General features: G+C 37.1%; 1 protein-coding gene across 1 annotated transcript in view; it reads right to left on the bottom strand.

Moving 5' to 3' along the window:
* Positions 1 to 13,584, bottom strand: part of CNTNAP4 (contactin associated protein family member 4) — a 279,906-nt gene that overhangs the window by 67,586 nt on the left and 198,736 nt on the right. Inside the window, exons 9-10 of the mRNA XM_075411353.1 lie at positions 8,079 to 8,228; positions 2,536 to 2,707 (exon numbers count right to left, since the gene is read on the bottom strand). Of these exons, the coding sequence (XP_075267468.1) occupies positions 2,536 to 2,707; positions 8,079 to 8,228 (322 nt within the window). The remainder of the gene's footprint in view (positions 1 to 2,535; positions 2,708 to 8,078; positions 8,229 to 13,584) is intronic.

Raw genomic sequence — 13,584 nt, 5'->3', positions numbered from 1 at the left:
TGGTAGAGCTAGTGCAAAAAATTGCAATTTTCTAGATATAAGAAGACAGAAATTAGAAAATTTTTACAAAAAGCCCACAAAGTTTCCATAAATACTTTTTTTTCTCTTTGGTATCATTGATCATAGGAAACCACACATAATCTTGATGAACTATGAGAGTAACACAAACATGGAAAAAAAGAGTTAATACAGTGTCAGGAAGTAATAAAACACTTTGAAAAAGACTGCGGCTGGGAAGTTTAAGTGGCTTACACAAGCCCTATACTGAAGAAAAACAGATGACAGTGGTATTGACATAAAATAAGGATGGTAGCTATCTTCATATGTTATAAAAAATTCAGCAAGATAAAAACATGAGGAAAGGCTGTATATAAATCTAACCCCTCTGATGCAGTGCTTAAAAGCAACAAAAAAGCAGTCAAAAGGATAGGTTGTAGTTCCGAATAAACTGAACTTGTACTGAAGAAGAGACAAATGTTACGACATTTGGAATACTGTAAATAATGCTGGATTACTATATACTGAGATTCACAGAGTGACTTTATATATATTTATAGATACAGACTTCTTTTTAAAAATCCTTATGTACACACTTGCATACTATGGCCATTGAAATGATGAAAGAAATTGGTATCACTACACATAAAAATGTACCATCTTCCTTTGAAAATTTAGGTGAAGTTTTCATAGAGGAAGAGATAGTTCCCAAACCACTGCTCTGAGATGAGCATTTTGAGAGGTCGCCGGTTACACTGTGCATTGAAAAAAACATGGTAAATCAGAGACAGAAATTTACATCAATTATTTTACGAGCCATTTCAGTGATATTTTTCACTGATAATCTTGCTTAGACCTCTTGTAATGCATGTGACTAAGTAATATGCAGTTCCTCACATTGCATTCCTTCGACCTGATCTTGTCCCTGATTCTGTCTCTTTACTACAGGCAAAACAACGCAAGCAGTGTAATGAAAGTGGAGTAAGTTCAATTCCAGAGTCAAAAATACAGCAGCAATACAGAGCTTTACAAGCTGGAAGGAAGTGTCATGAGGTCTGTCAGAGAAAAGAGGAAGAAGACAGTGCAAGAAGTTTGAAAAATGAGAAAGTGAATTGAAGGGAGCAGCATGCAAGGAAGCTGAAAAGAAACATAAATGTATGCTGCATCCCAAATACAAATCCCTGACAAGTCATGTGGTAAGGTTTTGACTGAGGCCAAACTCCGATTTGCCATATGTCTATTACACTTACTGCCCACTGCAAAGTCAGGATTAACTAAGTAAGGGATAAATTAGCACAAAGAATGATACATATGCAACTGTGTAAGTTCTTATAACAGATGTGGAAAGATTAGTGAGAATACACATCACAACATAATTGAAAGGATCACATTGTAGGCAGATTTTTCAGCCTCCCTTTGAGGTTTCTCTCCATAAACTTTTATGAACAATTAGGTAAAGACCTAATATTATTTTTGTCTTTGATCTACAAGGCATCGTGACTTTCTTCAAAATAATAATCTGGGTGGATCTACACTGTGTTATCTCTATGAATGGAAAGAAGGTCACAGAAAAACGTATTTGACTGAACCTGAAATAGGCTTATTGTTTTGAAGTAGATCTCTGCCTACAGTTCTCCTCAAACAGAGCAATTTTTAAGTCTTATAATTCAAAGGCCAGACTTTTTCAGATCAAAAACCAACTTTTGAGGACTAGAAATTTAAGGAGTGGAGGAGCAGTGTTTATCAGCACATCTTTCCCCTGCCTGTTTTACCGTTTCAGTACAGCCTTTTAGTTTGGTCCAAAGCAACCATTTCTAGATTAAAGCAGACTTTGCACAGATCCCCATGGCTGCATTCTCCTGAGTCTACAGCAGAAAACTTCTCTTTCCACTGCCTGTTGTGTGTCTGCTCCCTCTCTTCTCAGCAACCTCTGCCTTTCTGCAACAACTATTTTGATTTACCCTCTGCCTTCTCCATGCTGATCTCAAACAACATCTTTCTGTCAAGTATTTTAGTCTATTTCAGGGAAAGTATATAGTCTTTCCTTCCTGCAAAGGGAGCCACTTTAACTAGTCACTATTTTAGATAGAAGCTACTACCTTCTATTGCAAATTATGAGATTGTTGTGACCATAGACTACAAAAAATTGCTCACTCACTGTGACGAATACTATCTACTGTGTTTCTGGATGGGTAGAATATAGCAACAATAACTTGCAAAGAGCATAGTATTTCAAAAGGTGAATGGGACTACATGTCACAGGAGGGGTTTTGTGTCTATAGCTTTACATGAAAAGAAAATAAGATATTTAAAAATTGTCAGAAATATAAAATAAGTTAAACCCTAGTTACTCTAACTTTTTTCAGTGCATGGAAATCTAATCGCTATGCTATGTATACTGCATTTATTCTAGACTATTGAATTCTTACAAAAGAAGAAATATGTCATTTTGTAAGTGTTCTGCTCTTTGTCATCATGTCAGTATTGGAAACAAAACATGTAAATAAATAAATAAATGAGTAAATATTATTTTCTTACCTGTCTGTAATGCCACATAAATCTATCTGAAGGTCACTGAAATTGCCAAAAACATTTTGCTGAACTGAGATCATATCCACTGCTTTGTTACCAATGGAAATGAGTCGCATGCATCCTTGGAAGCCACCAAATGAGGTATTACATTCAGAAATGTCTCCATTGCTAGGACAGCCTGAAAGAAGCATAAAACCTGGAGCTGAAAAAAAAAGTGTTTTTGAAAAGAATGTATATTCCAAAAGTAGACTGAACTTTGATAATCTCCAGGTATTGTAAACTTTGTGAGTGGAAGATTTCAGCCAGAAGCTCTTCTGATTATGCATGGTAGTGCAATTGTAATGAAGTACTTCTGTGCAGTCTCACTGTCTTTAAAACATATGCAAAAGCATCACTAAAAATTTGGGTAAAGGATAAGCCAAGCAGCAGTTCCAAAGCAATGAATGGAATTAAGTGGTAAACAGATTGACTGACTAAACTTAGTCACGAAATGTTAGGTTACAATACGAGGTGCACATAATTTGGACAAGTTTTAAGTCACACCTGAAGTCAAATAAGACAAAAATTAGTTACTAAGTACAGTGATTTTTATTTATCAAGCTGCCCAGAAAGTTTCAGAAAGTACTGAAGAAAATTTCTTGATGGACGTCACCAATGACGCAACCAGGAAAGATGCTCTGTCGGACCTGCTACTCGTAGACAAGGGAGCAATGGTTGAAAATATAAAGGTGAAGGACAGTCTTGGCTACAGCAAATATCATCCTGCGGAGTTTGAGATCCACAAAGAAGAGAGCAAGAAAAAAAGCAGAATTACAACCCTGGACTTCAGAAGAGCCAATGCCAGTCTGTTCGGGACTTGTTTTGGGGATGCCATTGGAAATTACCTTAGAAAGAAAAAAGGTTGGATATTTTTCAACAAAAAACTCTTCAGAGCATAAGAAAAGTCTACCACAAACATAGTTAAGTACAGAAGCAGAAGGCCTGCAAACATAAATATGGAGCTCCTGAGTGAGTGTAAACACAAAAAGAAACTATACTAGAGGTGGAAGTAAGGACATGCAATCTGGAGGTGAATATAAAGCTACTACCTGCATGTCTAGGAATGCAGTTAGGAAATCCAGACCTCAGGTGGAATTAAAACTATCTAGGAAGATGAAGTGCAACAAAAAGGTTTCTATAGGCACAACAGTAGCAAACGGAAGGCTAAGGGGATTATGGGTGTAGTACTCCATGGGGCAGGGGACCTAGTGACAAGGGCCTTGAGAGGAAATGATTTGTACAAGGCCATTTTCCTTCAGTCTTCACTGGTAAAACTAATCCTTAGGCTTCCCATGTCCTAGCAGAGCATGAAGAAGGGAAGAAGTACCCACATTAAAGGAAGAAAGAGTCCAAGGGACACCTGAGGAGCTCGCCAATGTCATTGTAACAATTGCCATTGTCTTTGTGAAGCTATTAACATTTTAACCCTCAAAACATGTTGGCAATTTGGTGAGCTTCTTGATGACTGGAAAAGGCAGATGTTAGATCCATCTTCATGATAGGCAAGAAGGACGGCACAGAAAACTACAGGTCAGTCATCCTTTCTGCAGTCCCTGGCAAGTTCATGGAGCTAGTCCTCTTAGAAGCCATTTCTAACCATGTCAAGGACAAGAAGGTAACTGGGTAACTATAAGCTAAATCATGCCTGACCAAGTTCTTTCTTTTCTTTGCTGAAGAGATGGGCAGTGTGGACAAAGGGAGAGCAATGAACATTGCATACCTTGAATTTAGCAAAGCCCCTAACAGTTTTCTGTAGCCTCCCTGTCACCAGATTGATAAGCTAAGCAGCCAATTGATGATGCAAAGTCCAGTTGATTGTCAATGAACAGAGGGTCCTTCAGAGATCAGTACTGAGAGCTATGCTGTTTAATGTTTTCATTAATGACCTGGATGACGGAACCGAAGGTATTTTCAGCAAGTCTGTGACTGATATCAAATTGGGGGCAGGGGTCAAATGTTAGAGGGCAAGGCTGCAACTCAAAGGGGCCTGGGTAGACTGGAGAAACAAGCTGACAGGAATGCCATGAAGTTCATTAAAAACAAGTTTAAGTTCTTTAATCTGAGATGGCACAAGTCCATGCAGCTATCCAGGCTGGAGGTTAACTGCCTAGATTCATAGAGAAAGGCCTGGGGTCCTGGTGGCCAACAGGTGGACCATAAGCAAGGAATTTGCCTTTGCAGCACAAAAGGCCAAAGGTATTCTGGGCTGTATTATCAAGAGCACAGCCAGCAGGTCTGGGGAAATGATCCTTCCCTCTGTGTGGCATTTGTGAGATCACATCTGGAGTGCTATAGTTCTGGACTCCCCAGCACAGGAAAGAAATTGACATCCTGGAGTGAGTCCAGTGGAGGCCTCCAAGATGGTCAAGGAGCTGAATACACAGGTTGTATGAGGAGATGCTGAGAAAGCTGGGCCTGTTCAGTCTTAAAAAAAGATAAAACTATCTGTCAAAATGATACAGAGAAGATGGAGCGAAACTTTTTCTAGAAGTGCACAGCAACAAAACAAGAGGCAAAGGACAAAAGTAAAAAATGGCAAATTCTGATCAGACATTAGTAACAAGTGTTTCTACGATGCAGGTGGTTAATATGAGGGCCGTTTTCTCAGAGGAGTTATGAGATTTCCATCCATGGAGCTGTTCAAGTTTTGAGTCGTCTCAGCCCTGCACACCCTGATCTAATCATACTTGTTTAGAACAGATGGTTGGACTAGAAAATGTCTGGATGTCCTATCCAACCTATGAAGAACGTTCTGAAAGTATCTAATATTATGCTTTGCCTATTGCGTTACTGATCCTGAAATGCCTTGTTCACTGATTTTTAATAAACCAGTAAATTGCTTCAGTCCTGATTTGAGTTAGACCATGTACATTGAGCTTTTTTTCCCAGCGGCAGCTGAACACTGCATGACGAAATATGCCTAAAAATTTTTTTATTTTGCGTTCTTCCAAAGGGTAATATTGCTTCTGGAATGATGCACAAGGGCCATTCTTTGATCTCAGTCAAACAATACTGCATTCTGGTTCACAGCATTCAAAGACTTTCTTGCTTCATGATGTTAGGAAGCAGTAACTTCTAAGACTTTTCTTTATTCCACACAGCTAATGGTTATTTTCTGAAGTCCTGTAAAGACAGTGCAGAGGTTTACTATGCAGGAAAGTAAAATGACAGTGGAAACTAGTAAATCTGTTCAAATGAGTGTACAACAACATAAATAGTATAGATATGTTTTTAAGAAGTATACGATAGAAAATGAACTAAAATGGAAATGGAATAAGTAAATAAATTCTCCATGTCTTGTACTCTGGTGAGGAACCAAACTGTTCAAAACTGTTATTACCTTTCTAAAGGAAAACATTTTTTATCTGCTTTTTATATTGCTCTAAGAACAACAAATCCACGGACTTGCAAAAGTCCAAATAGGAGCACAGTAACTTTTCAGCACCACACACAGACAAATCAATTACAGGTATAACCACATTCTTTAGGCATTCTACAATAAAATGTTAAAATAAATTCTGTTTTTTGTGAAAAATCTTACACTCATTTGAGAATAAGATAGTTCCAGTGGAGTTCATATTACTTTTTTTTTTAAAAAAAAGGCCACAGAAGGCAGAAAAGTTTATAACTTTCACACTTAGCTATTCTACAAAATCGTCTCAGATTTTTTTTGTGATGTCTGTCTTTTAAAAGCTGTCTTCTAGTTCTGTTAGAGAGAAGGCAACATCCTTAATATTAATGAAATTGAGATTTCTTATAATTATGGGCTGGGTATTAAAGATAGGAAGAAATCATTTAATAATGAAATTTACCATATGTGCTTATTGCAATATTAATCTATTTTTGCCCTAATAGTTACAATGAATTATTATTCCAAGAACTGAAAGAGGTACCATATGCTTGACAAAAACATGACTAGAAATTGTGCTGACACAATGCTAAAGTACTTCCATGTTTATTACACATTTTCCCAGTTAAGCATACACATTTCTTGCACACTTTCTATTCAATAAAACAAGAAAACTAGCAACCATGTCCCCAAGACACCTCTCCTGGAAGGCTGATATTCTTGTTTTAACAATCGGCTTATAGAAATACAGTAAATACTCATATAAACTCAGAAAGAAAGTCAAAATACATTGTCGGCATTTTGATAATGCTATATGACATAGAATTTTAATGAATAATTTTCTAAACTCAGGAACCTTCTACTGGTTTTCCTCAAGTTTCTATGACATGCAGGAGCTGCTGATTCCAGCTATAAAGCTGAAAGGAGAGAAGCTGAGAGGTGGATATGCAATTAGTACTTTCAATGTCCTTGGAATTAACTTACCCCCTCCACCCCACCAGCGATAAATAGAAAAGTCCTTGTACAACTTAATTGAATATGCTGCTTTTTGCAATTCCCCACATCCCTCCTGTTCTGTGCCATCAACCCTGCAATAGCGCAAATCACCTAATCAGAGATGTGGGAACCTGAAGCAACACAGAAGGGGAAAAAAAAAAGGTTTCCTGGCTATTCAAGGCCAATAATCTGTATCTTTCTCTGATTATCAGCCAGGTCAAGTGACAAGTTTAGTAAAGGCTAGATGCCAGATGTGAAAAGTCACATTGATGCTCATGCAGCAGTTCCTATATTTACAGTCTCTTTGTGAGCATGGAATTTATTTACAACCTATTTTTTCAAGGGAACTGATCTGTGGACTATGACGTGGTCCATACTCATCTAGGGTTTTGCATGCAGTTTTAAATTTTCTCTGAAATCTGAGAATTGCTAATAAATAGTTCAGTCATAAAGCTAAGACATGAAGCATTAGGCTAGTGCTGAATAATGCATTCAGAAGCCGTTTAATATTGCTATTAGTAGTCCATTCTCAAGTGATTTAGACAAAACAACACACTCAGCTCTATCAGTAACAATATATACGACTCATAACAAAATGACTTGGTGACAGATAACTGTCGATAATCCTAGAGAAATGAAGATATCTAAACGTACGTTTTAGGTATAAGATGAATTCTCCAAACATTGAAAAGGTGTGTCACTCTTGTAAAAAAAAAAAATTAAGAGTGTGTATCATGTAAAGACCATATTTGTATAAGTAAGCAAGCATTAAGTTAAGGTGAAAACTTGAAGTCATCCTGGTGGAAGATTCTTACAAAAAAATGATTTAGCAACACAGTAAGTGTGCGACAAGAGTGACTTTTTTTGTGTTTGTCTGATTCTCCGCAAGACTATATTCAATTATTAGACTATGATACCTGAAAACGATGTTCTAAAAAATGAAAAATTATATAGGGTGGTAATTTAAACATTATAAAATTTTAAGGAAGCACAAACTCAAAAGCATCGTAGCAGTGCCTGAAAACCAGATCCTTTGAGAGATATCCGAGTAGGTAAAGAAGACGTCAGGGAAGCCAAATAATTCTTGCCATTTGACGAATTACGCCAGGAAAAATTGATGTTTAACTGTGGGATATTAGCAGCATAAATAAACAACATATTTCACCTCCAAAGTAGAAAGCATCTCCTGAATAAATTTGCAGAGGTATGGAGGCATGAGCAGATGAGGTCACATCATTGTCCACTATTACACTGATACGATTTTTTTTGGCAGAGAAGGATATAGAATGCCACTGGCCGTTATTTAATCCAACACCTGGAAGGAAAACAAAAACAAAAATGAGGTATAAACATCCATTATTTGTTATACTACCTGAATGTTATAAATTTGAAAGGAGGAGAGACTAGTATAAAAATCATAGTCAATGTGAAAACTCCAGGTGATCATGAAAGAAAAAGAAAATGAATAAAGAGCATGTAAGTCTTCTGTGAAGACAGAGCCCTTGTCCATTGCCTTGCTTCACATCTGACAAAGAAAAAATAAAAGTACTTCAGTGAATAGGCCTTACAGCTGTAATACTCCTAATTATCAGCAATACATCCATTTAACATAGTGACTATGAAAAGTACGCTCCCAATCTAAGGAGCTTATCATTAAGATATCATTGTGATGGAAGACTCAGCATTTTACACAATACACATTTTTACAGCACAATTACAAATGATTTCTTCATCTTTAAAATCAAATGTAGTCATTATATTATAACCTAGTAAAATAGCAAAATCCTGTGAATGCTAAAAGCTTCACCAACCGTCATGTCGATGCCACAAGACTATTTTTCTTTCAGTTGTCTCTTTTATTGGAAATATATGGGAAAATCTTCTGAAAGTTTAGCCTCTAACACCAATTTACATTACTTCTGGCTGTGTAGATATAAGGTGCCACAAAGCAATAAATCTAAAGCTCTGATTCTGGAAAACACATATATATTTGAAGAAATTTTATACAGGGCCATATGTAAGCACATTATTAACTTTAAGTTCTTTATGTCCAGCGTGTTCTTGAGTGGTCTTCAGAACAGAGATACTTCTTTCAGTGAAGAACAAAGAATAGAACCATTGAAGTATGTAAAAGTCTTTTCTTGACTGCAGAGTACCTATGATTTGTGATCTGTGATATCCCTCTCAAAATTTCATCTATTTATACACTCCTTTCTAGAATGTTTTGTATATTCTAAAGAAATAGTCCACCAGTCAAACGATTAGTTCAAACAGAAGGAAAGGAAATAAATTAGAGGAGTGAATAAATGAGGAAGTTCAAATTATATCGTAACTAGGATACATATAGTGTTAACCACCACAGCCTAAATACAAGATCAGCATACAATCCAGAGATAAATCTTAGAATCACTTTATAGATTCAGATAAATTATCGTCTAGAAAATATCTCTAATATGTTTAGTATAAATTCCTCATAGGTAAGCTCAGGAAGCTGAGCTAAATGCATAGAAAGTGAAGTGGATTGAGAACAGGCTGAATGGCAGAGCTCAGAGGGTTGTCGTCAGTGGCGCAGAGTCTAGTTGGAGGATTGTAGCTCATGGTGTTCCCCAGGGGTCAGTACTGGGCCCAGTCGTGTTCAACTTGCTCATCTATGACCTGGATGAAGGGACAGAGTGTACCCTCAGCAAGTTTGCTGATGACACAAAACTGGGAGGAGTGGTGGATACATCGGAAGGCTGTGCTGCCATTCAGTGAGACCTGGACAGGCTGGACAGTAGGGTGCAGAGGAACCTGATGAAGTTCAACAAGGGCAAGTGCAGGGTCCTGCACCCGGGGAGGAACAATGCCATGCCCCACACCAGTACAGGCTTGCTGGAAAGCAGCTTTGTGGAGAACGACCTGGGAGTGCTGCTGGATGACAGATTGGCCATGAGCCAGCAGTGTGCCCTTGTTGTCAAGAAGGCCAACGGTATCGTGGGGTGCATTAAGAAGAGTGTGGCCAGCAGGTTGAGGGAGGTTCTCCTCCCTCTCTGCTCTGCCCTAGTGAGGCTCCATCTGGAGTACTGTGTCCAGTTCTGGGCTTCCCAGTTCAAGAAAGACTAGAGGCTAACAGATCTTCTTATCTTTGTGTTGCACTTTCAGGAACAATTCACCTTTCTATTATGGCAGAAAGCACAGGGCTGCAGTCACAGATTTTCTGATACCACTCTGGCCATTGCTAATTTTGGTTGCTATCTTCTATGAGAAGTGGCATGTGAGTTTACTAACAGGAGCAGTACACTTAGAGTAAATATTCAGCATTAAATAGATGTATTTTATGCTTCTGTGAAAGTCCATATTCTTGACATTTATAGAGATGGACTTTTTACTGAAATAAAAATTGGATACCTTATTCCATACAGTATAAAATAGTACTAATACTGTTACAGCTGGCTACCAAAAGGTCACCTGTAGAGGGGTAATCTTGTGGTAACAAGGTTTTACATAGCCCTAGAGGCAACGTGGAGGGACTGACTAGATTTTTAAGGTGTCCACCTGCTGAAGAAGTCCCTTTGTACTGGTGGCAGTTAATACAAATTCAGGATAGTATATTTTATGTTAGGGCTGGCATTTTATTGAGCTGAGGATTAAGAAAATGCTTTAAAACCTAGCTATTTTGTGTCTAGTTATATTTTGGCTAGGTAATATGAAGTGTAACAGACATTTAAAAAATAAAGTAGATAAAGCATTAGAAAAATATTATTGCTGTCTTGCAATATTATGGGCATAGATGAGTCACACTGTATAATGAAGTGTCTAGACTTGACGAGTACTATTATTTACCTCTCCTATTTTTTTAACACTATTTTACAGCAAGAACTCATCAAATATATCGAAAGGTTTTACTAACCTCAAAAAAAAATCAACAAAGAATCACAAACAGATAAACCTTCCTTAGGTCTTTTATACCACTACGAACTTCAGCGAACTATGCTCTTTCATCAAAGAGAAACTAGCTATGTTAAAACAGAGAATATGAATAATGTATTTTTTAAACCACAGAAAATTAAGTCTGAGAAAGGGTTTTTTCCCAATTCCCGGTAATATAATTAGTTTCCTTCTATAAATCATTGAAGAATTTTTCTTCAATAAGAAGCTAAATTTTAAAATACATATAGTTTGTAAAGCCATGTTTTTAAGATTAGACTTTTCAGAAAATAATTTTTTTAAAAGGAATTGTTTTTCTACTTATTTATTTCCCTCTTTCTAGCCTCCATCCCCAGCTACCAAAAGCTCCACCTTCTTTCACTTCTTCTCTAAAATTAAGCAAGGATTTTTTTTATTTGTAAAGGTACTTGAAGTGAATATTTTTCTCAGTCACATCTCTGCAATATGCTATCTTTTCCTTTGGGAATCACAGAATTATAGAATATCTTGTGATGGAAGGGACCTTTAAAGATCATCTAGTCCAATCACCTTGCCATTTGCAGGGAATTCTTTTACTAGATCATGTTGCTCAAAGCCCCATACAATCTGAGCATGAACACTTCCAGTGGTGGGACATATAAACCCAACCTTTTTCAGTTTAAAACCACTGCCCCTTTTCCTATCACTACAGATTCTGGGAAAAAAAGCTCTCTCTCCATTCTTATCATAAGCCCCAGCTTATGTATTGAAAGGCCACAATAAAGTATCCCGAAAGCCTTCTCCTATCCAGGTCAAACCACCTCAACTCTCTCAGTCTTTCTTCATAGGAGAAGTGTTCCAGCCCTTTGACCATTTTCATGGCACTTGTCCGGACCCACTCTAACAAGTTCAATGTTCTTCTTATGTTGGGAACCCCATGGCTTGGCACAAACTCCAGATGGGGTCTCATGAGAGTGGTGTAGAGGGGGAGAATCACTCGACCTGCTGGCCATGCTTCTTGTTATGCAGCCCAGGATATAATTGGCTTTCTACCCTATGAGCACACATTGTCCACTCATATCCAATTTTCCATCCACCAGTATCTCCAAGTCCTTCTCCTCAGGGCTGCTTTCAGTCCATTCACCCCCAAGTCTGTATATCAGGGATTGCCCTGATGCAGGCACAGAACGTCACACTTCGCCATGTTGAACTTCATGTGGTTTACATAGGCCCACTCCTCCAGCCCGCCAAGGTCCCTCTGGATGACACCACTTCCTTCTAGTGAACCAACTGCACCACTCAACTTAGTGCCATCAACAAACTTGCTGAGGATATACTCAAACTCACTATCTATGCTATTACTGAATATATTAAATCTAACAATAAATTCTGTAATTTCATTTCAATTACTGCAAGGATAATTGTTTTTAATTCTCAGTTTTAGGTCCTACTTTACTAAACTTCTTGTTCTGGGAGAAAATCATATTCCAAATATTCCAATATGTGACTGTCAAAACAGGAAAGAGAATGCCCTAACATAAAGGAGGTTAAATAAATGACTGAAGTAGAAAAATATTTTGATTACTGGAAAATTGATTATATTAATTTTGCACTTTTTGGTTTGTTTACTGTAGTTATCATACTGACCTACTAAATGATTTTGGGATGGTTATTTGATCTCATCTTCACACAGGCTGGCATGATTAGAGATACTGAATGACATTCATATAGCTTAAGTCAAGACTTACCAAAAGTCCCCTTCATTAAATCTAGGGACTGAGGAATGCCACTGTGAGAGTACAAGATAATTCTGAGAAAACAGCTCATTGTAACCCTGAAATAGAGAACCTTGACTAAATTCACATTTCCTTGTGCAAAGCCACAAAACGGTACAACTTCTAAAGGGTGGATGCCAACAGAATGCTAACATTTCCATTCCATCTGAAATTTATACTGTCTGGTGTTCCACTAGGAGTTCTAAAAATACTTTAATAGAAACAAGTGAGGAAAAAATAGCAATTAAATCTTTAGTACATGTTAAGGTACCTATTAAACAAGATATCCATGTATTCTCATTAGCAGTACATCCATCATTTTAATATCTAAGCACTAAAAGAAAGGTCTGGGGGAGGTTTTGCAGAACAATGACATCCAACCTTAGGAACACCTATATGTAAAAAGAAAATGTATATGTCTTATTAGGAGATCAGTGAGTAACTAAAAAAACTAGTTCAGAGAAAATAATTTATAGATTAGTCTGAAGTATAACCATCAAATGCAATGACTGTTAACACCACTTAATTAAAAGCTGGATAGAAATTAAGTGCTGTGTAGAAAGACAGAGTCATATGAAGAAACTGAGTAATAAGATCTCAAACATTTGTACAGATAATTCTATTTGGTCTCATCATTCAACACAAATTAACATTGTGTTCATTTCTTTTTTTTTAATCTATGTTATTTCTTTGTGAATATTTGAGAACCAGCTTGCAAAAGAGTCTACAAAGGAAACACATTAAGCAATCATTCTGAAAAAGATACGTGTTATTATAACTTAATCACTCATTAATTACCATTCTCCTCATTTTTATATGTTTGAAGAAATCTTTAAAAACACATGATAATGAATTTAAGAACAGTGTACAAAGAAATATGCTCTGATTTATTTGTCCAACATCATGTGTTTGTGTGAAAGTTAGGTGATGTCCTTGCCTGTAGGGGAAGAAACCTGTCCAGACCCCCATAATTTAATTACTCATTCTCTAACAGAAGACTTGAATTGCTTC

The sequence above is a fragment of the Opisthocomus hoazin genome, chromosome Z, assembly GCF_030867145.1.
Source record: "Opisthocomus hoazin isolate bOpiHoa1 chromosome Z, bOpiHoa1.hap1, whole genome shotgun sequence".
Lineage (NCBI taxonomy): Eukaryota > Metazoa > Chordata > Aves > Opisthocomiformes > Opisthocomidae > Opisthocomus > Opisthocomus hoazin.
This window is presented reverse-complemented; position numbering and strand designations above follow the sequence as displayed.